The sequence below is a fragment of the Penicilliopsis zonata genome (assembly GCF_001890105.1).
Source record: "Penicilliopsis zonata CBS 506.65 unplaced genomic scaffold ASPZOscaffold_12, whole genome shotgun sequence".
Lineage (NCBI taxonomy): Eukaryota > Fungi > Ascomycota > Eurotiomycetes > Eurotiales > Aspergillaceae > Penicilliopsis > Penicilliopsis zonata.
The window spans coordinates 398,224-422,247 of record NW_019208921.1 but is presented as its reverse complement, the minus strand read 5'-3'; the positions used below and the strand labels follow the sequence as shown (position 1 = coordinate 422,247).

At 53.5% G+C, this 24,024-nt stretch overlaps 11 protein-coding genes across 11 annotated transcripts; 7 read left to right on the top strand and 4 right to left on the bottom strand.

Annotated features, from left to right (window-relative positions):
* The first annotated feature begins 802 nt into the window (after positions 1-802).
* On the top strand, positions 803-2,803 carry ASPZODRAFT_27031 (hypothetical protein). Its single transcript, XM_022728072.1, has 3 exons — positions 803-2,269; positions 2,351-2,424; positions 2,498-2,803. Exons 1-3 carry the CDS (start codon positions 1,220-1,222, stop codon positions 2,655-2,657), a joined length of 1,284 nt encoding a protein of 427 aa, XP_022579511.1. The 5' UTR covers positions 803-1,219; the 3' UTR covers positions 2,658-2,803.
* An 814-nt stretch (positions 2,804-3,617) lies between these two features.
* ASPZODRAFT_17910 (hypothetical protein) lies at positions 3,618-4,576 on the top strand (the record flags this gene model as incomplete). Its single annotated transcript, XM_022727111.1, has 3 exons — positions 3,618-3,876; positions 3,946-4,284; positions 4,341-4,576. The coding sequence occupies 3 exons, from the start codon at positions 3,618-3,620 to the stop codon at positions 4,574-4,576; spliced, it is 834 nt and encodes a 277-aa protein (XP_022579510.1).
* Positions 4,577-4,613: 37 nt separating this feature from the next.
* ASPZODRAFT_134425 (hypothetical protein) lies at positions 4,614-5,310 on the bottom strand. Its single transcript, XM_022723527.1, has 2 exons — positions 5,152-5,310; positions 4,614-5,084 (listed from the first exon to the last, which is right to left on the bottom strand). Exons 1-2 carry the CDS (start codon positions 5,244-5,246, stop codon positions 4,667-4,669), a joined length of 513 nt encoding a protein of 170 aa, XP_022579509.1. The 5' UTR covers positions 5,247-5,310; the 3' UTR covers positions 4,614-4,666.
* Positions 5,311-5,686: 376 nt separating this feature from the next.
* Positions 5,687-6,222, top strand: ASPZODRAFT_134424 (hypothetical protein). Its single transcript, XM_022723526.1, has 4 exons — positions 5,687-5,839; positions 5,899-5,939; positions 5,995-6,013; positions 6,078-6,222. The coding sequence occupies exons 1-4, from the start codon at positions 5,726-5,728 to the stop codon at positions 6,159-6,161; spliced, it is 258 nt and encodes an 85-aa protein (XP_022579508.1). The 5' UTR covers positions 5,687-5,725; the 3' UTR covers positions 6,162-6,222.
* Positions 6,223-6,512: 290 nt separating this feature from the next.
* Positions 6,513-9,105, top strand: ASPZODRAFT_664466 (hypothetical protein). The gene is made up of 3 exons (XM_022729377.1): positions 6,513-6,564; positions 6,642-8,119; positions 8,172-9,105. The coding sequence occupies exons 2-3, from the start codon at positions 6,983-6,985 to the stop codon at positions 8,976-8,978; spliced, it is 1,944 nt and encodes a 647-aa protein (XP_022579507.1). The 5' UTR covers positions 6,513-6,564; positions 6,642-6,982; the 3' UTR covers positions 8,979-9,105.
* ASPZODRAFT_664509 (hypothetical protein) lies at positions 9,046-10,928 on the bottom strand. Its single transcript, XM_022729378.1, has 5 exons — positions 10,511-10,928; positions 10,080-10,461; positions 9,910-10,027; positions 9,662-9,692; positions 9,046-9,605 (listed from the first exon to the last, which is right to left on the bottom strand). Exons 1-5 carry the CDS (start codon positions 10,655-10,657, stop codon positions 9,525-9,527), a joined length of 759 nt encoding a protein of 252 aa, XP_022579506.1. The 5' UTR covers positions 10,658-10,928; the 3' UTR covers positions 9,046-9,524.
* A 281-nt stretch (positions 10,929-11,209) lies between these two features.
* On the top strand, positions 11,210-12,790 carry ASPZODRAFT_70738 (hypothetical protein; the record flags this gene model as incomplete). The annotated part of the gene is made up of 1 exon (XM_022729698.1): positions 11,210-12,790. The coding sequence occupies one exon, from the start codon at positions 11,210-11,212 to the stop codon at positions 12,788-12,790; it is 1,581 nt and encodes a 526-aa protein (XP_022579505.1).
* A 244-nt stretch (positions 12,791-13,034) lies between these two features.
* ASPZODRAFT_144313 (hypothetical protein) lies at positions 13,035-14,010 on the bottom strand (the record flags this gene model as incomplete). The annotated part of the gene is made up of 3 exons (XM_022724996.1): positions 13,035-13,787; positions 13,856-13,956; positions 14,007-14,010. 3 exons carry the CDS (start codon positions 14,008-14,010, stop codon positions 13,035-13,037), a joined length of 858 nt encoding a protein of 285 aa, XP_022579504.1.
* Positions 14,011-14,411: 401 nt separating this feature from the next.
* On the top strand, positions 14,412-17,192 carry ASPZODRAFT_70202 (hypothetical protein; the record flags this gene model as incomplete). The annotated part of the gene is made up of 1 exon (XM_022729650.1): positions 14,412-17,192. One exon carries the CDS (start codon positions 14,412-14,414, stop codon positions 17,190-17,192), a length of 2,781 nt encoding a protein of 926 aa, XP_022579503.1.
* Positions 17,193-20,073: 2,881 nt separating this feature from the next.
* ASPZODRAFT_134415 (hypothetical protein) lies at positions 20,074-21,435 on the top strand. The gene is made up of 3 exons (XM_022723525.1): positions 20,074-20,319; positions 20,380-20,468; positions 20,522-21,435. The coding sequence occupies exons 1-3, from the start codon at positions 20,310-20,312 to the stop codon at positions 21,017-21,019; spliced, it is 597 nt and encodes a 198-aa protein (XP_022579502.1). The 5' UTR covers positions 20,074-20,309; the 3' UTR covers positions 21,020-21,435.
* A 727-nt stretch (positions 21,436-22,162) lies between these two features.
* ASPZODRAFT_134414 (hypothetical protein) lies at positions 22,163-22,656 on the bottom strand (the record flags this gene model as incomplete). Its single annotated transcript, XM_022723524.1, has 2 exons — positions 22,163-22,399; positions 22,577-22,656. A coding segment is annotated over one exon (237 nt), but the record flags the coding sequence as incomplete, so codon positions are not given.
* Positions 22,657-24,024: the final 1,368 nt, after the last annotated feature.

Genomic DNA, 24,024 nt, shown 5'->3' with positions numbered 1-24,024 from the left:
GCCGGGCCCTGACTAAACCCTTTCCATGTCGAAAGTGCATGGTTCGAGCGAGACGGCGTCCTGCTGTTTGCCACAAGTGATACTCGACTCTCCAGGGACCCTCGTGTCCGGTCCTCTAGCTGGCCCCTCCTAACGGGGGGAGTTCGGGGGAGACTCGAGAGTGTGCCTTCTTGGAGCCAACCCGTCGCCAGTCCTGATTTTTTTTTCCCCTCCCCCCCCCCCCCCCCCCCGTTTTGACCTTGGTTTTTTTTTCTTCTTCTTTTTTTACCATCAGACTGTCCTTTCTTACTGCCCCTGGCAGTCTTCAGATCGTCATCGTGACGGTGTAGACCGATTCTTCTGGCCATATTACAGGTTGCCGACAGTATACAGTGTACACACACTGTCCCTGGGTATACTACATACACTAACTATACACTGTGGAGTGGGCGCTGTGCTGTCATGCCTCGGATCAGACGATCGCCCGATCTCTGATGCTCCAGTCCGCAGACCTAGAATGCCCTCTAATCCCTTGTGTCTACGTGGTCGTCCTTCTTGAGAATCGAGGGCCTGTCAACATCGTTAGCACAGAGTATACCGCGCTCGCATAGCGACTCCGGCGCTAAATCGCGCTGCTTCTCACCCCCAGACCCCGTACCTTCTGGGATAATAATGAAAAGCGACATGGCCTGCAGAGTCGAGCCAGGTCCAGGACGGGGTTGCTTCAGCAGGCCTGCAGCAGCCAGTTTGTCGCCTGGCTAGTCTTTTCTTTTGACAAACCCGCTCCCCTCCGCCCACCTTCATTCCCCCTCCCCCCCCCCCCCCCCCCCCCCCCCCCCCCCCCCCCCCCCCCCCCCCCCCCCCCCCCCCCCCCCCTCCCTCCCTCTCTCACTCTCCCTGCTTCTGTTCAAGTCTGCCTCGTCTGATTAGGCGTCAAGACCGTCACTTCATCTTCCCATTCAGGCGTGATCTCTCTGGGTCGATGCATTGCATGGATGCGGTGGGCACTCTGCGCCAATTGTTGCCCGAACCATTCGGTCGGTGCTATCCTTCTAATCAGCCAGCAGCTGTGGACCGGTCTTTACTACTACTTATATACAGCCGTTGCCGTCCGGTTTTCTTCGTGTAGACAAAAGACCATTTTACACTTGCCGCTACTTGCCGCGTTCCTGATTCTGCTGTCTACTACCTTACTCCATCCTCACTTGCCTCTGCGTATCTTTCGGCTTCACGGTGGTTCATGGACCCGTTGTCCACCTTGTTCCCCTTCGTCACCACCACCACCACCACCACCACGGCTTCCTCATCGTCACCATCACGGAGTCGGATGATGTCCTCTCATGGACCTACGGTGATCCAGGAGCTCTCGTCGTACCTGTCTGCGGGTTCTGCGGAAAGCATGCACCACCAGCAGCAGCAGCAGCAGCAACAACAACAGCAACCTCAGGTGCCGGTAGGCCTAGGAATCTCGCATTGTCGTATGGAGGCTGTGGAGCAGCCCCAACTGAGCACGCAGTTGCACACTTACCCATTGCCCCGCTGGCCGGAGACTGGGGTCCCCAACGAGTCGTTCTATGACCCTTCCTTGCCTCCTGGTCTGCGGGCAGTGTCTGCATGCTACGAGCCGTACGGTCTTCTGACCCCCGTCTCATCCTCTCCGGTCAGCCTCTACGAGACACAACCCGGTTTTGGGCCACATAATCGGATGGAAGGGCAATGTACCACGGCGTGGTCTTATCCTACTCCTCGTTCCAGTAATACGGTTCCACCGCAGACGATCGGTGCTGCCATTGTAGAGGAACCGCAAAAGTTTGCTTGGGACCAGACCTTGTTCATAACAGCTCCCACCCATGTGTCACCACTCCTGGCAGATGTCCCTCTGATGGTCGCCAATCCCCATCACCACCACCACCACAATACTGCTTGCCCCGTATTCGCTCCTCCGCTGCCGTCAGCCCCCAATGGGCGCCAACCTCTTCTAGAACTCGACACTAACACTGCCCAACCGGTTGCTGTCGGCCATCGGCTAGTTGGCATTGGAGAGATGGGCACCCAGCAAACCCCCCCACGGGACACCGACAACGATGAGGGGGGAAGAACGCCAGTCAAGCGGAAGAGACCCCGTCCTGACGGCCTGCAGTGCACCGAGTGTGGGTTCACCTTCACTCGACGGTCGAACTGTCGGGAACATATGAAACGGCATGATCCGTCGCTCATGACTCCCCATCCGTGCGAGGTGTGCGGCCGGGAATTTGGCCGACGGTCTGATCTCAAGAGACATGTGGATTGCGTAAGTCTCGAGAAGCGAGAAGCTCCGATGGAGGAGGCAGTTGGCCTGTTTGGGTGGGCTAACCCATACACCGTTGATTAGATCCATCGCGGATTCAAGCGGTTCAGCTGTGACGAATGTGGTCGGCGGTTCACTCGTCAAGATACCTTGTCGAAGTTAGTCTTTTTTTTCCCCCCCTCTCTCTTCTCACAGAGTATCCAGGTAGCAAGTACTGATACTTTGTGATAGGCACCAGCTTGACTGTTCTCAACTCAAAGTCCCGAATCAGATAGACAGCACTGACAGCACTTGGGCACCGCCCCCGGACAGGCGATCGCCGTCCTCCTCTCCTCCCTCGACCCCTCTGAAACGACGGGTTCGCCGCAGACGAGCACAGGGAAGAAAGTAGATTTCTTTTCTTTCTCTCTCCAATATACTCTCGCCGATCATTTTGCATTCCTGATTCCGTCTCCATCTCCATCCGGCGTTGATCGCCCTTGATGGATTGATTGTGCATTCTGCTTTTTTCTTTTTTTTCTTTTTTTTTTTTTTTTTGTCGCCCCTGCATTTACAGGAAAGAAACCAAGGATATTATGCCTAATGATGTATACCCGAATCATGATCCATATGTGAGTCTGAGAAGATAGGTTGTCTGTCAAGCAGTGTCTTTTGTATCTTCTATATTGCTCTCATCTGTCCAAATATATTGCTGTCCTTTCTACTATAACTCCATTGCAGCAGGCTCTGATTTGTTCCTTCGCAAAGATCATCATGGCAACGCCAATAAACCGCTCTCAATGAAATTACCATGGACTAACTGTTGCTCATATCTCCTTTGAGACCCTCAGTCCAGGGTTCTTTCTTTCTGCCCAAAGATACAGGCAACTACCCTGACCTCTCGACTGGGAACTCGGAAATATCGGATCGAAGGAACTTGGCCATGCACACTCACGTATGCATTGAATCATACCTCATCATTTAATGATTCAGTCAAGGGTCTGATATATAAAAAGTACGCAAGTGCGGGGTATCAATCGAGGACCTCCCATCAGTCAAACACCTTGACAGAGACCTCTACTAGCATACTGATTCTTAACAAGACAATTATCCCAGAATTAACTGGAAGAGAGAATCGTAAAAATCAGATTAATTGGAAGGAGAATCGTAGAAGTCAGATCAATTGGAAGGAGAATCGTAGAAATCCAAATGGATCTGCCTCTTTCCACCGCCTAAAAATGCCTCCCCCTCCCGACCGAAAGACGACGATAACAAACACAATCAAGCAGTCCGAATCTCTCCTTTCTCTTCTCCTTTCTTCTCTCCTTTCTTTTCTCCTATATCTCTACCTCTATTCATTAACCTGCCAAAAATGAGTACGACGACGACGACTACCACCACCACGACTATCAGGTCTCCCCCGACGATTACAGCCGACAATGTCGCGACGTTGTTCCCCGAAGTCGACACCTCGCTGGCCCGGTCGATCTTCCCTGCGGCGGGGAATGCCGGGTCTGATGAGACGGGCGATCTCGACGGCTACGACGAAGAGCAGGTGCGGTTGATGGACGAGGTGTGCATTGTTCTCGACGAGGATGATAAACCGATCGGCAGTGCGAGCAAGAAGGTTTGTAAGTAGACTTTTTTTTTCTATATATCTATTTTACATGTTCTGTTGAATGAAGGAAGCTAATGTTCAGGCCACTTGATGACCAACATTGACAAAGGACTGCTGCACCGCGCGTTTTCCGTCTTCCTGTTCGACTCGAACCAGCGGCTGCTCCTCCAACAGCGGGCAACGGAGAAGATCACCTTCCCGGACATGTGGACGAATACCTGCTGCTCGCACCCGCTGGGGATCCCCGGGGAGACGGGCGCCGAGCTGGAGGCGGCGGTGATGGGGGTCAAGCGGGCGGCGCAGCGCAAGCTCGAGCAGGAGTTGGGGATTCCGCCTGAGCAGGTGCCGATCGAGAAGTTTGAGTTCCTGACTCGCATACACTACAAGGCTCCTAGCGATGGGAAGTGGGGGGAGCATGAAAGTAGGACAGACAGCCTTGAATCCTCATTGAACCGTTTTATTCATACTGATCAATAGTCGATTATATTCTGTTCATCCAAGCCGACGTCGACCTGGCCATCAACCCCAACGAGGTGCGTGATTCGCGGTACGTCTCGGCCGAGGAGCTCCGGCAGATGTTCGAGCAGCCGGGGCTCAAGTTCACTCCCTGGTTCAAGCTGATCTGCCATTCCATGCTGTTCGAATGGTGGGGGCACCTGGGCACCGCCGCGCTGGATGCCTACAAGGGCGAGCAAGAGATCCGACGGATGTAATCGTGCAATGTAGATAGCAGATGATTTACATATCAGATACCAACAGCATAAATCATGTCTCATAAATAAATAAATACACAAAGTACCTATCTATGATTGATCGGTCGAGAGAAACAAAACACAGCTACCGAGAATGGCGACGGCGACGACGGTGAAAACAATCTGCGTCTTCCAGCCGGCCTGGACCAGCGCGGCCTTGCGCGAGTACTTGCGCACGGTGACGACGTAATTGGCGAACCCGTTGGCCAGACAGGCCAGACTCAGCAGCCAGAAGACCAGGCCGAGGGGGAGGGCCATCTTGCGCTCGAGGCGGGTGGGCTGCGACTTGAAATGAAAGGAGATGATGATCGCCATGGAGACGATGGCGAGGTACATGGCTAGGCGGAGCCAGGAGAGAAAGGTGCGTTCGTTGGCGCAGTGGTCGCGGGCATCGGAGGAGACGTTTTCGAAGACGAGAGGACCCAGAAGGGGGCGGGTGAGGAAGATGTGCGTCTTGTCGTTTGTGTGTCTGTTGGTGTGTTAGTATATCTCACATCGCAGTTGTATATGTTTCTTCTTCAGAGAGATAGTACTACTCGTTGATCAGGATCGGACGGGTGTGCGTCGGGTTGATGAGCGGGTTGTATCGTCGTGGGCGTGTCTCCTCCTCGTCTGTTATCGTGCTCGTCATTGCGATGATAGATGAACGATCGGCTTGAGACTGGAGATAAAGCTGAAGATGAAGCTGGAGAAGAAGCTGGAGAAGATGAAGCTGGAAAGTCCGTGATGTCAGGCGCCAAGGCTGGCGATCATGTCTGAGACGATGCCTGAGGCAACTGGTCCTGATACGATGCCTGAGGCATCCAACTCTGTATGGCACCCATAAATATACATCCAAGTTTATGCTTTTATCAGCTCAATGGATAGACTTATATTAATATCAAATGACAAGGCAGTCTGCAAGGGAAGAATAGCATATTTGCATCACTACACATAACCATGGGATGCCTTGATGTATCTAGCCAAATACCTGAGCTGTGTAATGTAAATGGGAGGCCTTATTGTTGAAGCCATGGTCAATATAAAAGCCATCAAGTTCCTACTTACTACTATCCTCTACTATCTTCTACTATCTTCTACTACAATACTTCTTATATCAGAATCAACGAAATGCGCTTCATCACTATGACTCTTGCCTTGCTGGCGAGTTCCCTCCTTGTTGCCGCTGCCCCTGCAGAAGGAGAAAAAGTGAAACGGGATTGTCCTGACAACTGGAACTGTGGAGTACGTATTTTGAATAGGATATATATATATACCACAAGTATAGCTAACATCTTGTCTAGGAATGCAATGGGACCTCCTGCAAGATTGGAATATCCAATTTGTATGTCATGACCCATCACTATAGAAACAATATTCAATGCTAATGTATAATATAGTGCCTGTACCAATGGCAAGGTACATAACCTTTATAGATACCTATATACCTACGACTATATAACCAGGCTAATGCTATGTTTAGTGTACAGCACAGAGTGGAGGAGGAGATGGTGCCGCCTGCCATCAAGATGCCGAAGACAACAGAGTATATTGCCCTGGCAACTGAGACTAGATAGATGAAGAAACGATATGAATGGACTTTACTTTAGTATACCCCTTGATCCTGTATCACCCTATCTTCCGTATGGCGTTAATGCCTGAGGCATAAAATGCGAATGATCACGTGGGTATAGTCACATGACCATTAGTAATATCACATGGCATGACGTCATGAGGGCAGACCAGCTGAGCGCCTTCACGTGCTGCTTCTGTTGACGCCGGACAGAAACTCCCCTCCTCCCCTCCTCTTTGCCAGTCCAGACCAGCCTCTCTCCGACGCCATGACAGCTCCAGACTAACACTTGTTGCTGTTCTTCGCAGTTGTACCGTCGACGAGCCCAGGGTTCTCGCCTGGACCTACTCTGTGGGGCCTAGCGGTTCGCAGCTTTTTTTTGGCGGGCAGGTTATTGGTGAGCACAATAGGACCGAAAGAGCCTCAAGAGGTGCATTATTTCCTCCAAAGTGATACTGACTGAGAGTGAAATAGTTTACTGCGTGAGCAACCAGTACTGCCGCTGTCTGCCTCGAGATCCTATTACATACTACATTCGCCTATCATCCAGCCCGGCGCTGTAATCGCCGTATCTGCTCTGGCTGAGTGGACCCAGGCGCCTCCATCGCTCGCTTATCAGCAGAATTGCTCTGGGTTTCTCCGCTTTAAAGCTTGCTGCTCTCGCTACTCGCGCTGCTCTCGCTGCTTCCAGACCATATCGCTCAGCTTTGTGCAGTTTTTGCTGCTGCGATGGTTAGAAATATCCACTACCCTGTCTATAATTTATATTGAGTGACCCTACTCCATCATTACTACTACTATATAAACCCTTGAGCATGGCTCGCAACGTCGCCCGGGCGATCAATCCGCCGTCACATCCTGGCTCATACAACCGCTCGTTTCTATCCGCCTCCCCTCTCGCAGAGGCGGCTATTGCGCGCGATCTGGCAGACTACGCCGGCGCTGTTATCACTGACGACGAGGAAGAGGAGGAGTCTGACTCCTCGACCGTCCGTCCGATCAACAACGGCGAGAGCTTACACTCCCTGGCCGGGTCGTATCGCCGCCCGAGCTTTATCGCGAGTACCTCGCGGGGCACCGTCGTACCCCATCACCTAGAGCCGGAACGGCTGTCGCATCGCGAACGGGAACAGATCTTTGAAGAGGAGAGACGCCTGCTGAGCGACAATCATATCATCCGGACAGATCACGCGCCTGACGCATCCGCTGGGCTGCAACACAAAATCAGCGGGCTGTTCTCCTCGCGTAAAGGGTCGGTCTCGGCGAGTGATGCTTCCTCGGGGATCCACGGCGATCAAAGAAATCGCACCGCCGTCACCGAAACCACATCGCTACTGGGCGCGGAGAACCATCGGGCGGTCGAAGAAGAAATCGACCGCAAATGGGAAGAGGCCGTCGTCGCGGGCCTGATTCAGACGTCCTGGCGACGGGAAGCCCAGGTGATTGGCACATACGCCGCTCCGCTCATGCTCACTTTCGTCCTCCAGTATTCCTTGACCGTGTCTAGTGTCTTCGCCATCGGCCGTCTAGGGACAAAGGAGCTCGGAGCTGTCAGCCTGGCTAGCATGACTGCCAACATCACCGGCTATGCCGTCTACCAGGGTCTTGCGACGAGTCTGGACACCCTCTGTGCTCAAGCGTACGGGTCCGGGAAGAAGAAGCTCGTGGGCTTACAATTGCAGCGAATGGTCTATTTCCTTTGGCTCTCCACCATTCCTATTGCTCTTACCTGGTTTTTCGCTGACCACATCCTCTTGAAAATTATCCCGGACAGGGAAGTCGCCGTTCTGGCTGGGCAATACCTCAAGATTGTGCTTCTCGGGACTCCTGGGTATGCCTGTTTCGAAAGTGGGAAACGATATGTACAAGCTCAAGGGCTCTTCTCTGCTTCTCTCTACGTTCTGATTTTCTGCGCCCCATTGAACGCCTTGATGAACTGGCTATTTGTTTGGGTGAGTTTGAATTCTCCAAAAAGAAGAAGAAGAAAAATTACTGACCATATAGAAATTCGAGTGGGGATACATAGGAGCTCCTATCGCCGTGGCCATCACAGACACCCTTCTCCCGATCTGTCTGTTCCTGTACGTGTATTTCGTGGCCGGATCCGAATGTTGGAACGGCTTCACCTGGCGAGCCCTCCATAACTGGGGACCGATGATCCGCCTCGCGCTTCCGGGCCTGATGATGATTGAGGCCGAATGCCTGGCCTTTGAGATCCTCACGCTGGCCTCCTCCTACCTCGGCACCGGCCCTCTAGCAGCCCAATCGATCCTCTCCACCGTCTCCAGCCTCACCTTCCAGATCCCCTTTCCGCTGTCCATTGCGGGCAGCACTCGGATTGCAAACCTGATCGGGGCCACCCTGGTGGGGGCGGCCAAGACGTCCGCCAAAGTGAGCATGAGCGGCGCCGTGATCGTCGGCGTGTTCAATATGATCCTCCTGTCTGCCCTCCGCTCCTACATCCCCCGCCTGTTCACCTCCGACGAAGAGGTCGTCGGACTCGTCGCCCAGGTCCTCCCGCTCTGTGCCGCCTTCCAGCTCTTCGACGCCCTGGCCGCAAACTGCAACGGCATCTTCCGAGGTCTCGGCCGCCAAGAGATCGGCGGCTACGTCCAGCTGTTCTGCTACTACGCCGTCGCCATGCCCATCAGCTTTGGAACCACCTTCGGTCTCGGTTGGGGCTTGCCCGGTCTCTGGTCTGGTGTGGCCATTGCCCTGGGCCTGGTCTCGCTTATTGAAAGCATCTTCCTCAGTCAAGTTGATTGGCAACGCTCTGTCGATGAAGCCATCACCCGGAATGCCATGGCATGATATGCTCACTTATCTACATGTTTTATCTTTATACATCTTTATATACTTTCATGCTGTTTACTGATGTCTGTCTTTGTATTTCCTTGATACATTATTAGACACTATTCATGAATATGATGACTATGATCTATGATCCCCCAATTTTGAACTCCCGAAAGCGTAGCCGAGATTATAAATAGAAAAAGAAAGGTACTTTTTCCGAAAAAGACTTCCCCCCCCCCAAAACCTTGTATTCTGTTCCAAGGATCAACCATCAAGCATGTGCCACGGCACCCACCAAAATATTATCCTGAGATTTGGCATCCTCATCACCAATGTTAGTCGTGCCCAACTCCCGGAGTTCCATGGTGATGATTCCCTCGACGGGGGTATCCTTTGAACCGCTCTTCTTCCGCGGCGTTGTCGAACTGCCGCCCTTCGTTTTGCGGGTCAGGGGGTAGGACTCCCCGGAATGATATTCTTTATTGCGGATGAGGGCCCAGAGCGGGCGAAGGGTGGGGATGGAGCCTGCAATGATGATCGCGTACATCTGTGATATAGACCGAGTTAGATTGAGCCAACAACCCGAAAGAAGAGAGAAGAGAGAAGAGAGAAGGGGGGCATGATTGTGTCCGAAGTACCTCCGTCCTAGAGTTAAGTTCAATATCAGCCAAAGTCGATCAATGGAACTAGTTAAAACTCACATGTACCAAATTGCAATCATGGCCCAGCTGTCTATAGGGAAAAAAAAAAGAAAAGGGTCAGTACGAAGCTTATCCCAAACGGTTGTTTTTTCTTTTTCTTTTCTTTTTTCCTTACAGGTCATATCGGATGTGTCCTCGATTTGCCCCATTACAACAACTTTGACAAGACTCGCTACCGCACCACTTTCAGCCGCGTCAGCAGTCCATCAGGTCAGATCAGGGTGACAGAGAGAGGGCAATGAACGTACAGGACGCCTCCGCTCATGACAACGGCGAGACCCCATTTCATCTTCGATCTCATATTCAAAGTCCAGAGCATCAGGACCGGGAAGGCGGCGCACAGGAGATCCATAAAGGCATTGTAAACTGATATATATTATTAGCCTTTGAGTTCAGATAAGTAGAGTAGAGTGGATACCTGTCACAGCCCGTCCGCCAATATTCAGAACCTGCGCCGACATGCAGGTCCCTTCCACGGTGGGATCCCAAGCCTTGCGAGGCGGGTTGCAATAGCCCAGCAGAACGACCATGGCGAAAATATTGCCTCCGATCATGAGGGCAGTGGTGGTGTACAGGATGATGCGATGGGGGATGGTCGCCGCCAACCCGAGCAGTCGTAGCAGGAATAGCACGACGGACAGTTTGGCTGACGCCGAGGCAAGCAGCGAGATCGCGGGTGCAATGAGGATGTACTTGATTGCATTCTCGAGATCGCTTACGCTGGTGATGTCCGCTTCGTGGATGCCAAAGCCGTAGGTGGTGGAAACCGTCACCAGCGCTGTGGTCACAATAGCTGCCGCCTGTTTGATGGTAAGTAATAGCCTTGGTCTATGAGGTCCAGGGACTCACCCAGGCAAACACCATCAGCCAGTCATCCCACCCTTGCTTTTGCACCGCAAAGGCTCGGCAATAGATGCGGGAAAACACCACAAAGGTGGCGAGAGCTCCAAAGCTCCAGCCGACAGCGTTGAGGGCTGGACGATAGTCGTTGACCATCTTTGACCGTGATAGCCGATGTCTTTGTGGTGGTGGTGGTGTTTGAAGAAACGGAAGCGCAATAGAGTTCGTCTTCTACTCCCGCTGTCAGGGAGATAGAAGATAAAGGAGGAACCCCTTCTCCAGCCGTTGACACCAAGGAGGCTTGTCCAGTGTCCAATGAGGAAAATGCACTCGATCGTCCTCATGGATATGTCGCATGTAGTAACTACATAGTAACTATGTAGTATATGTCGAACTAGGGAAGCCAGACCCACTTCTGCCCCGTCTTGACCGAGCGGGCCGCTTCCCCGTGGCGTGGGCCGTGCCTAGCGAGAAAATGGAGAGGGGAAAGTGGGGAGGGGTCCTGGTCGGTGCGATCCCGACATGGGCAAAGAGGAACCTGCTTGATAATGTCGATTCCCCCCCCGGCCAATTCGCTTGAGCGGCCAAAAGAAAGAAATATATTTGGTGATTCATCATTCCGACCTTTTTCTTCACCTTTGCTCTCTCCCTGCCACCCTGTCGCGGGCCCTTGAGAGGATCGATCGAAAAAGCCACACCATGACTGGGATGACCCTGGTTCTGCTGCTCGCGATACTTATCGCGGTCAGGATTCTGTATGAACGGCGAAGGGATCGCCGTCTCCCACCGGGGCCTCCCCGGTTGCCCCTAATCGGAAACCTGCACCAGGCCCCGTTGGAGCTGCCCGCGCGCACGTTTCATGAATGGAGCCGAAAGTACGGCCCGGTCATCAGCGCGCAGTTTGGCATGAACACCGTCATCATGATTGCCGACCCGGTGATTGCCCGGGACCTGCTTGACAAACGGGGCCAGATCTACAGCGATCGCCCCCGGATGGTCATGGCGGGCGAGAACCTGACCAAGGGCATGCATCTGCTGCTCCGCCGGTACAACGACCGCTACCGACTGCATCAGCGTATGGACGCCCCCGCGTTGGGTCCGCGCGCCTCGCCAACCTACTATCCCCTCCAGGATCTGGAAAGCAGACAGCTCCTCTTCGACCTGTTGACCTCCAACGACTTCGATAAGATCTTTGGCCGGTACGCCGCCAGTTTGATGTATGCGCTGGCATATGGGTATCGGCTTCATACGGGCAACGAGAAGATCATGAAGGATGCGCACCAGGTGCAGCAAAACTTCGCCTACGCCGGCCGCGTCGGCACATGGATCGTAGACGCCATCCCGGCTCTCAACGTCCTGCCCCCACTGCTCGCTCCCTGGAAACGAACGGCGGAGAGCTTTTTCCAGATGGAGAAAGCCATGCACCTGCGTAACCTCGACGCCGGGCGGTCGGCGTCCGGCTGGAACTGGACCAAGGAATTCACCAACTCGCCAGAAGCAAAGGACATGGATGACGTGGAGCTGGCGTATAACCTGGGGATCGTCGCCGACGCTGGTCTCGACACCACTACTATGGTCATGCGAGTGTTCACGCTCGCCGCTCTCGTAGCCCCGGACTTCATCCCCAAGGCCCAGAGCGAGTTGGACCGGGTGGTGGGACCGGATCGCCTGCCCGTTCTAGCTGATAGGGACCATCTCCCCTATATCGCCGCAGTGGTTGAGGAGACGCTTCGCTGGCGCACCATCGCCCCGACGGGGGCCCCGCATGCCACCACGCAGGATGATTCGTACGGAGGCTACCTCATCCCTAAGGGTGCGACGGTCATGGCTCTCTTCTGGACAATGTGTCTGGACGACGCCCAAGGGGACAGTCCATTCCATTTCCGCCCAGAACGGTGGCTCGTCCAGCGCCTGGGGAACGGCACCTCCGACAAGACCAGTGCAGAGCAGCAGCCATTCGTGAATTTTTTCGGGTACGGCCGCCGGATCTGTGCTGGGCGACATATCGCTCGCAACTCCCTCTTCCTGCTTATTGCGCGGCTGCTGTGGGGGTTCAACATCCGGCATGCAGTGGATGCCAACGGGAAGAAGAAGAAAGTGGACGACATGGCGTTCACCTCTGGCTTCGTCTCGGCCCCAGTGCCGTTCGAGGCAATCTTCGAAGCCCGCAGTGCGCAGGCCGCCGCCGTGATCGAGAGGGAGTGGAAGGTGGCGGAGAAGGATGTTGGCAAGCTTATGGATGGGATCCGCGAGGAGCAGGCTGCACGGGGTTTGAGTCTGTGTGCGTGAGACTCTTTTGGTGCGGGTATCTCTATTGCATTGTTGGTAGATTCCCCCTAAGTCGAAAGACAGTAGTACCTAGGATATCAGTTGTTCGCGTTCTATTCAAAGATCTACTCACCTCAACCGTGACTTTTAAACCAGAGGTTTGCTTTGAAGATATAGTCTAGAGATGAAGTACACACAGGTCGAATATCGTAACGCAATATCGTATCATATTTTTCTTTAAAAAAAATGGGTTTTCTTCTTCTTTTTAGTACTCCAAGATAGCCCATGTCATTTCGTCGACAGTGGAGAAAACCAAGCCGGCCGTCAGCAGTTCGTCACCGGCACGACTCACCTCCGTAGCCGGCAGGTTCAGTTTGGCTGCGATGAGCTGCATGTGCAGCCCCTCGTTGCTCTGCGGTTCGTTCTTCAGCAGATTGAACACACGCCGAGCCACGGGCGACATGGCGGGGAGGGCCTTGTTGTTACCCGCAGCGTAGTCGCCGCCTCCCATCGACATTTCGCCGCCTTTACCCACTGCACCACCACTGCCAGCTTCTGTCTTGGGGCCTGGCGGGCCCCGCGTGAAGAACAGATGCACGGCCGCTGCCTCCAGGAGGTGGACGTGCAGCTCGTTGATGTTTGTTAAGGGCCGCACGACCTGGGCTCCCACGTAGCGCTTGTTTCCAAACGACTTCAGCTTCCCATATACCTTGGCATAACCGTTCAATTCAATCTTCGGCTTGCCGGACCCGCCGTCGTCGCCTTCTTTCGCTTCATCCGTGTCCATCGAGTCTGCTGACGAGGGGTCGTTCCATTGCTTCACTTCGATCTCGCCCGTCCCGTCGTCGATCTTGTACGTTACATTGGTGCTCTGCGATGAGATATTGCGAACCTGACCGACAAAGCAGATCGTCGACGCGTCCGCCGAGTCGATCTGGTAGTTGGCTTCGGGGTACGGCTGGGTGGCATCCAGGGCCTGCTTGACTGTGACGGGCCGCAGGGTCTGGTTGGATTCGCCCTGAAACATGTCAGCGTCTATCTACCTGCGATGGATCCCACCCAGTAGCTGGAGTTCCTGCCCCTCACCTTGCCTCCTGATGGACTGTTCGTCTCGCCCGGCATAAACCCTCCTCCTCCGCCGCCTCCCCCTCCGCCGTACGAGTTATTCTGGTATCCGTATCCGCCGTCTAGAGCAATTATTAGCACGAAGCAAATGACATGACGCCCAAAAGCTTACCCATGGTGTAGATGAGGTCAGAGTCTGTGTCTCGGTGAGGCTCTATTTTACCCGTTCGGGTTCAAGCGTGTCGACGCGTCGCGAGGAGCTGTTTGTCATGTTTGACATGTTTGCAATTCCGGAACGGGGGATTGTTTATCCCTCACCGCCTTTGGATATTTTTTGTGACCGCAAAAAAAGACTTCAGGCAAAACTGCCTGGCGCAAGTGTCGGAAACAATTCGGTCTTGAGACAGGGCTGTTGTTCCGATTGAGGCTATTTCCTTTCTCTCTGTACCTTTGAGCTTTGGTTGTCTCCAGTGCATCAGACAAGTGGGCTGACGGACTGGCAATCCCGCCTACCAGAGCGGTATTTTTTTTCGGTATTTTTTTTACTGTTTCGTCCTCTCTCGACGCTGCTTAAACAATGTCGCCACGCCGGGCGTCTTCTCCTGCAATGTCGGAAAATGAGTTCGACATTACAAATGCCCTGTTCCAGAACGATAGCGGCTCCGACGAGGAAGTTCCCAAAAAGTCACGACCACCGCCGAAGGCAATCCCGCAACATGATCTTGATCTACTTGGCAGTGACAACGAGGAGGATGACGAGACATTCATCGCAAATCAGCAATCGGCGGCAAACAGAAAAGCGTCGAATCTTAAAGGTCGTACAGTCAAGAAGGGCGGTGGCTTTCAGGCGATGGGCCTGAATGCTAAACTGCTGAAAGCCATCACTCGCAAGGGGTTTTCGGTTCCGACTCCCATCCAGCGCAAGACGATTCCTGTGATTCTGGATGAGCAAGATGTTGTCGGCATGGCCCGAACAGGTTCGGGAAAGACGGCCGCCTTTGTGATTCCTATGATTCAGAAATTGAAGAGCCATAGCACCAGATTTGGTGCCCGGGGACTCATCCTTTCGCCGTCCCGAGAACTGGCACTGCAGACGTTGAAGGTAGTTAAAGAGCTGAGCCGAGGGACCGATCTAAAGCCTGTTCTCTTGGTTGGTGGAGACAGCTTGGAGGAACAGTTCGGGATGATGGCAGGGAACCCGGACATTGTCATTGCAACCCCCGGACGTTTCCTGCATTTGAAGGTGGAGATGAGACTAGACCTGTCGAGCATCCGTTACGTGGTCTTTGACGAAGCCGATAGACTCTTCGAAATGGGTTTCGCTGCTCAGTTGACAGAGATTCTCCACGGCCTGCCCGCTACCCGCCAGACTCTGCTGTTCTCTGCGACGCTACCTAAATCGCTGGTTGAATTCGCTCGTGCCGGCCTCCAGGAGCCGACGCTAATTCGACTGGACGCTGAAAGCAAGATATCTCCCGACCTTCAGAACGTGTTCTTTTCCGTCAAATCTGCCGACAAGGAGGGAGCACTGCTGCACATTCTACACGATGTCATTAAGATGCCCACGGGCGAGACGGAGGTTTCTCAAAGACTGCGGGAAGAGGCTAATTCGAAGAATCCTAAAAAGCGCAAGCGATCCGAAATGGAACGGGTGAAGTACAAAGAGTCGCCCACGAAACATTCCACCATTCTATTCGCTGCCACCAAGCATCATGTGGATTATCTGTATTCCCTTCTCAAAGAAGCCGGGTTTGCCGTTTCGTATGCCTACGGTTCGCTGGACCAGACGGCTCGAAAGATGCAGGTGCAGAATTTCCGGATCGGCGTTTCGAATATTCTGGTTGTCACTGATGTCGCTGCGCGTGGTATCGATATCCCCGTTCTAGCTAACGTTATCAACTACGACTTTCCTTCTCAGCCAAAGATCTTTGTTCACCGTGTTGGCCGAACGGCCCGTGCCGGGCAGAAGGGGTGGAGTTACAGTCTTGTCCGCGACGCGGATGCCCCTTACATGCTGGACTTGCAGCTTTTTCTGGGTAGAAGACTGGTGCTGGGGCGTCAGTACGGTGACCAGGTTGACTTTGCCGAGGACGTGGTTGTGGGCTCTCTCCGGCGCGATGCTCTAGCACGAGGCGTGGAATGGGTGAACAAGGTTCTCGACGACGATGTGGATATTGCTGGCCAACGAGCGGTCGCCACCAAAGGAGAGAAGCTGTACATGCGTACACGGAATGCCGCCTCTCTCGAGAGTGCCAAACGAGCCAAGGAGATCGTATCTACGGATAATTGGACGGCTCTCCATCCTTTGTTCAATGACGAACAGAGCAACATGGAGGTGGAGCGGGAGAAGATGCTCGCCCGGATTGGCGGGTATAAGCCCAACGAAACGATCTTCGAAGTGAGAAACCGCCGCGGCGGTAAGAATGACGCCGACGAAACCATCGACACCATCAAGAGGATCCGAACGACGATCGAAAAGAAAAAGCGAGCACAGGCAGGATCCGAGGCCGTGGATGGTGATGATGATGATGCCCCGGAAGCAGGCAACGATGGGAACATGGTATCCTTTGCCGACGAAGACGACGAAGCGCCCCAGGGCCAACCGGATGACATGTCCATGGCGTCGGATTCCGAGCTGGAGGTGACCTTTTCCGCGTATTCCAAGCCAAGCGAGGGGGGCAAGGCCAAGCAAGGCAAGGAGGGAGCCACCTCCTTCCAGAACCCAGACTATTTCATGTCCTACACGCCGGCCAACACATCCCTGGCCGAGGACCGCGCGTACGGTGTCCACTCCGGCACGAACACGAACTTCGCAGCCGCCTCGCGCAGTGTGGTGATGGACTTGGCGGGCGACGACGGGGGTCGCGGGTTCGCGGAGCCTCGGTCCATCATGCGCTGGGACAAGCGACACAAGAAATACGTCTCGCGGCAGAACGACGAGGACGGGTCCAAGGGTGAGCGGCTCGTCCGCGGCGAGAGCGGTGCCAAGATCTCCGCCAACTTCCGCAGCGGACGGTTCCAGGCCTGGAAGCGCGGCAAGCGGCTGGACCATCTTCCACGCGTGGGTGAGGCCGAGGCGCCCGGCATGGGGGCCGACCTCAACGCCTCGATGCGCGGGAAGCGGTTCCGGCACCGCAAGGACCAGGCGCCCAAGGCCGCCGATCCGCTGCGCGGCGACTACGAGAAACGCAAGAAGAAGGTCGAGGCAGCGCGCGAGCGCCAGACATCCAAGGCCGGTGGTGCTGCGTACGGGGGAGGCAGGGGCGAGATCCGCAACAACGAGGATATCAGAAAGGCGCGTCGGCTCAAGGAAAAACGCAGGGAGAAGAATGCCCGGCCGTCCAAGAAGAAGAGGTAATCGGCTTTTTTTGGGGGAGGCAGATGTTGCGCTTTGCTTTTATGTATATGAAAACTCGATACCCATCGATATAACCTTATACTTTTTTGCCAGAAATATCTTCCTGTAGGAATTTGCCATTCTTTACATTTGATCTAGAACCATACGCTGTCATTCAAACCAAGGACACTCGTATACTCGACTTGCTCGATACTCTGCTGACATCTCTCGACAATCCTCAAGTGGAAACCCGCTGGTAGCCTCCCTTCTGTTCACCGGGATAGCCAGGTAGGTCTACGAGGTCTCGCATCAACTAGAACGAGGACGGAGCTGCTGTCTTCATGCAGTCGATTTCACTGCCGGGCCTTTCGTATTCCTTAATATTCCCCGTCCATGAAAGCGCTCACGGGCTTTGTGCGTGCAGGAGAAATTCGATAGTGTCGGGCGTATCAAGACCGCGGCAATCTCGGCCTATCAACGCCCATCTGAGAGGGGCTGGATAGCTCATTTTCTTATTGGTAGCAGGGCTCATTATTGAGACTCGACAGCTTCACTCGAGAGCTTTTTCTTTTCTTTTTTCTTTCTCTTTTTCAGGGGTGTGTGATGGCCCATCTAGAGCACCGAGCCCAGCATGACAACAAAAGTACTCTGTAGAGAGGTGCACTAGCGAGTACTGGTTCCCATTAGCATGTACCTTCGACCGGAAAGGGTGAATGAGCAGAAGATTATTCTTGTGAGATAAAAAGAAAAGAAAAGAAAGAGACGAAGCAAGACCTAGCTAGGCAGTGTTGGTCGGTCGGTCGAGGCCTGGAGAAATTATTAACATCCCCCGTCAAACAGCTCTTACGACTCAGGAGGCGTCGTCAGTAGCAAAAAATATTGGATTCATCGCGAGAAATCCCGTCACTCATCAGATAAAAATGGACCTGTGACTTATGCCTCGTCTTCATCCCCATTCCTGCGTTCTGTCCCCAATAGGGGGGAATCCTCCCCCCCTCCCCCCCTCCCCGTGCTTGATACCAAAGGTCGGAGCGATCAGGCTGAGATAGTCCCTGCGAGTCCGGCGCTTGAGAGAGGATCGACAGCAAGGATGATAGATGATAGAGGACTGCTAGTCGTCTGGACACTGGACAGTTACTCGTATTCAAGTGAGATGCGAGAGGTCGATCCATGCAGGTGACAAGGATGGGAAGCAAATACCATGATGACATATCGATACGAATAATACGGATAAAAGACGCAGAATTTGCCTGTGGTGGGCGTTACTGACCGTAATACCGGTTTCCGCGGCCTGACCGCCTTGCGTCCCTGAGAGCCTCCTTCCCGTTTGGGCCTCCCACGGTCCGTCCCGCAAAAGAGGAAGGAACAATCGACCTCCTCCAGCTCAGCCTCAACGAAAGGAAGAAAGCCTTTGTTCGGCAGCTTCCTCGACCCTCAACACTCGACACTCCGCACTCCTCCCTCCCTTCCTCCCTCATCGTCTTCCACACCACGATTGGAGCGAATGGGAGCTTATCTTTTCCTAAAAGCAAGTTCAGCGCAACGGCGATCGAAGGAGCAAAACGGCCAGTGCGATTCCGCTATCCGGACACGTTCAGTCGACTCTCCACGATCGTCACACAGGCAGCTTTGCAGTCAGTGCAAGCCCACCGTCCATCCTTGGATCGATCTGCAGCCTGCAGTGATAATCCGGGAGGTGATTGAGCAGCCGTTTGCTGTGTCTCTGGTCCTTGCAGATCGGCTGCGTCGGCCCAAACAGTCGTCTTTCTCGAGGCGGAGGGGCCAGACTTTGAAGGACGGACATGAGGAACCGAATACCATGTGCCGAGAATATCCCTAACTTTTCCCGCCAGTAGAGGTGGAGGTCGTCTGTTCTGGTGCAGGGAGGGCATTTCGTCCCCTACAGGTGGGTTGTCTGTCTCGTCTCGCAATTCCTCGACGGCATCCGTTGATTTGATGCACTACTACGGAGGACCAGGGTATAAATATCACATAATAATCACAATTAACCCACTAATGAAAGGAATGGCGGAGGATTGTGGCGCGGGTTGCAGTGTTCACTATTCAGTACTAACTCGAGTCTAGAGTCCACAGGGTCCAGCACAAGGACCAGATCATGAGATGACCTCGACAAATCGTAGAGCGAACTTATGTGATCGATCGCCTGCTTCCCGGGCTCCGATTGGCAACAACAGAAAACCGAAACTTTCCGGCTTCCACCTACGGAGTGCTCGTACATTGTGGACCGAGATCACGAGGGTCAGATCAAATCAGACTCGACGATTTCATTCCGGATTTTTAGGGTTGATCCCTTCTTGTGTCACCCATAGACTTGTTTGCTCTCCATCAACCTCGAGGCGCCAAGCCACTCGTCTCAACATCGTCGTCAGTGCGCGCTGTGCTCCGTACGGAATACGCAGTACGATACACAATCCTTTAAACGGAGTACCGAGTAGTTACCTCATACACAAGCCTTTCGGAGTTTTAAAACGGTGGGTCTACGGAGTACGGATACGGAGTACCGTGGTCATGGCGAAGGCCGACAGTACGGAATCCATACAGAGCACGGAGTCCTCCGCACAGCAACAAGAGGGTCCGACGGACACTTCTACACCCGGTGTGTTGCAAGATCTGCGAGATCTACGTTAACTACTCCCAAAACCGTTTCGTATCATCGGGCATACCCTGCAGGAATTGTCAAAAGTCTCCGTTGGGAGACTTGAGAGTCATGGTAGTCAGTTGATAGCCACGGCTCGGAGCCTTCCCCCCCAACGTCTCGAGTGACCCTCTCCCTCATCCATCAGAGCACACGCATGGGATACCCATTGCATAGATCACTATGCCGTAGTACAGAGTATTACTCCGTATCGCCTTATTTTGCGTTTCGGCTGATGGTTACTAGGAACGTGGCCTCGCATACTTCGGAGTGTGACTACGGACTCCGGGCTCCGTAGGACAATACCGAGCACTGTTTCTCCGGCAGATTTTCCTTCAATGGCCACGGAGAATTACGATTTCAGCACCCACGATACTACCGTCGAGTATGGGCGCTAAATAAATGGACTATCATGGGGTGATGCTCCGAATATCTTGCCTGACAGATCGTGGCCCCGGCCGGGTCTACTACATACTAAGTACATGGTAGTTAGTAAGTGGGCATCGCCGGGATATCCGGCGTCTCTTGATCTGACATCAACTAATTAGTTAGCCCTCAAACCGACCAACTCGCAACGCTGGCTGCGATGTGATCTTCAGCAGCGTTTTGGGGGCAGAACGAAAATCGTTGCCAGCCTGAAGGTCGGCGTGTTTCCCAAAGCAGCACGACCCGGTCATCCGCTAAACTGCAATAGGCAAATCACGGGCCTCGGCGGGAAACACGCCGCGCGTCGCGCTCGCGACAAGAGCATTTTCTTGGCTCTGTGCATCCCCAACATTCTCTGGCGAGTCGCTGCCAAGCCACAAAGGAAAATAAAAGAAGAGAGGAGAGAACACAAGAGCAGGAAAGACAGGAAAGGGAAGGGAAAGGGAACGTAACGGGCGGAAGGCGCTCTAGATCATCATCCACAAGCGGGCAAATAGCTCACCGAACTATTGAGTTGACTGAGCCACTAAGAAGCAGATCGTGCGCGCCTCCCGCACTAACTTGCATGAACTACTCGTCGCTCGCCGTCCTCTCACAGTTCAGTGACGAGGTCGGAGGTCCTCGACTCGCCGCCCCCCTTGCTGAAGCCTCTCTGATGGCCGCGTGCGGTATGTTCCACGACGATGGGTCTGGGACACAGGATTTCCTTGGGCGTCACGTTTTTGTTGAAAAAAAAAAAGAAAAGAAAAGGAAATCCCCTCTGTGACCATAACGCCGCTGTACCAGGACGGTGGCCGGTGAAGCTGCACAGAGTGATACCGAAAATCTCCCTCGAAAGCTTCATGTGAAGGCCACCGGCGGCGTGCGACCACGCTGAGCGCCCTGCTCTGGTTGAGTGTGTATCCCTCGGGGGGGGCAAACCGACTGGATGGCGGCATTCCAAATAGTACGTGAGGATTTACAAGCATTGGTCCAATAGTGATCCGAGCGTCACCTCTAGCTAGAGGATGACATCTGGCCACTTCATGGGGGTTCCCAGCTTCCCAACCGGTGCAGCAGTGGGCGATTGATGACTCCGTAGATGGACGTCATGCCGATGTTAGCGAATACGGTGGCCCAAATACTACCATCATTTTTGGTTTTTTTCTTTTGGTTTTTTCTTTCTTTTTTTTTTTTTTCTTTTTGGTACTCTGTACCGACAGACCACCAAGCGAGCTGCAGCCACGCTCGGCGAAAGAACTGAGTCTCACATTGGCACACCAATAGTTTGCCTTGGTACGCGACAGCCGCCGAGTCCAGAACTGGCGTTCGTCCGAAGCAAATACTCAATCCGGAGGATTTTGCGCCACCTTTGAGCAGTAAGGATGTACTCCCTGAATACGTATGTACTATGTGCTCCGTACCCTAGCTGGTATTCTTCAGTGAAGCCAGGCTTGCAGGGAGCCAGGGAGTTGAGAGCTCTTCCCAATGTGTGTGGTGGTCACTGGTGGGCCCCCTTCCCCTCCAAGCAGTTCGTTGACTTCGTTTCCCCTCTCGCCCGGGGGATCCACTGCGGAGAATAATGGCCGCCCGACGTCCATTCCAAACTACGTGACGGAGCGGGCGTCATCTGTCAAAAGACGAATAAACTTTGCTCAGCCGGGATTGATCGTCCATCCACATCGTGAGCACAGTCCCGTCAAAAGGGGAAGAGAGGGGGGAGAGGATGGAAGATCTCGCATTCAAATCTCATGATACGGAGTACTTTGTCAACGTGATCGGTCGTTAACCCCGATGCTATCGGGTAACCTCACCCTTGATCAAGGCCCGCTAGGTTATACAGGATGGAACGGAACTATCGGTCTTGGACGAATCATCATCCACAGCTTACGGAGTAGTTAGAGTACAGCTCAGCTCAGAGAAGCCCTATTCAGAGCGGACCCCAAAGCGGACCCAAAAGCTCTTTGATCCTTTCGACCTTTTCGAGGACTGACTGACCTGTCTCTATCCTTGGGACTGATTGCGTCTCCTCCATCTGTGAGGGGGATGAGGTTAGGGATGAGACTGTCTCGTCACTCGCAGCCAAGCTATTCCGTGCAAGCATTGGCAGCGAGGGGGGAGAGAGAAAGACACATACACACACACACAGAGAGAGAGAGAGAGAGAGAGCTTTGAATAATCCTCCGTGAGTCCATTCCGTCTCTGGTCAACATGTCAACCCGAGACGGAATGTTGGCTCATCCTTGCCTGCCGGACTATTGGCACTGGATGCAGTGAGTGGACACCGCTGTCGATCCGTCGCTCACCCTTTGCCTTGCTTCCAGGCCTCCTGATTGGTATCAAGAAAAGAAAAGGGTTTTTTTTTCCCCTTCCAAAAAAAAAAAGGCGCGAAAATAAAAAATAAAAATAAAACAATAAATCGGCATGAGAAAAATGAAAGCCCAAACGGGACAAGACCAGAAGAAGGGGAAAAAACTCCCCCCCTACCAAAATTACAGCCCTCTTTTTCTCCGGTTACGCTTGACGCCCCTCCCCAGACGCCTTGTCTGGTAAGCTCCCCCCCCCCCCTTTCGGCCAGTGTCACTGACAGCGGCTCTCATTCCTAATCGCCCATGTTCATGCACGCCACCGCGTCCTTCCCAGAGAGGAGAGAGGAGGAGGGGGGTGGGGGGGGCAAACTAGCGCTCATTATTGGACTGACCTGCCCCAGTTCTTTTCTCGCCATTATCCCAGATACGTCCTGGCCTAAGATCTGCGATGACGGAGATCCGAATGTATCGGCTGCTAGTTGGACCCTGTACTGTCCACTCAACCATTTCCTTCTCACACACTCTCTGCCCGCGAGTCCTGACAAAGGAAGAGAAGTCCCTCGGCGTCGAGGAGAGAGGGAAGGAAAGCAAAAGAGAAGGAGAGAGAGAGAGAGAGAGAGAGAGACAAGGCCCTCGGCCCACGATATTTCTATTGCTCCTGCCTCTGTTGCTTGACGGTAGGATCTTGGTCTGACCCGATCTGTACTCCACTGCAGGTCCGGAACACTGAAGGGTTCCTGTTTGGGGAGTCACTCACTCACTAACTATCCATCCGTGGTCTGTTGTCCTGTCGTTTCCTCCCATCTCCCCCGCCCCTTTCCACCATTCTGTGGCAGATTATCACTTTGTCTTTGTGGTGGGCCTGGTCGTCGATAGCAACTTGTGGGCGCTGTCGCTTTTCGATCATCTCGTCCCGTCTTGCCCTACCCTGCCCTGCGCAGCGACATCTTGAGAAGAAGTCTACGGTCGAGACAAGAAAGAGGGAGGGCAAACAAAAAGAACGAGGTAAGAATCGGCGGATATCGCATTCATCATTCCTCGATCTCTTTGTGTCGCGTGTGTACTTTGTTCTTGAGCTCCACCGATCAACCGCTAGGCTGCAAGATGCCCTTTCCATTGCAATAGCGAGGAGAATTGAGGTCGCTACGCCCTGTCGATCTATGAATTCTTGCAAAGGAAAAATGACTCCTCCGGTCGTGGGCCTCAGACCGACCGTTAAAAGAGCTCTTCAATCCTCTTGTTGGCTCGAGGTCGAGATCGCCATCAGGCCCGAGTTTTCGGAACTTGGGTACATACATATCACGACGCAGCTTCCAGCTGTGCGCGCATCTGTGTGGAGAGATCCAACGATTTTGTCATTTCTTTTTCTCATGCTGCTTTGATTGGATTCTCCTTGGGCCAAAAAAACAAGGAACCTTTTTCCTTTTTTTCCCACTCCCCAAATTGGCCGTTTTTCTATTCTTTCTTTTTTTTTTTTTTTTTT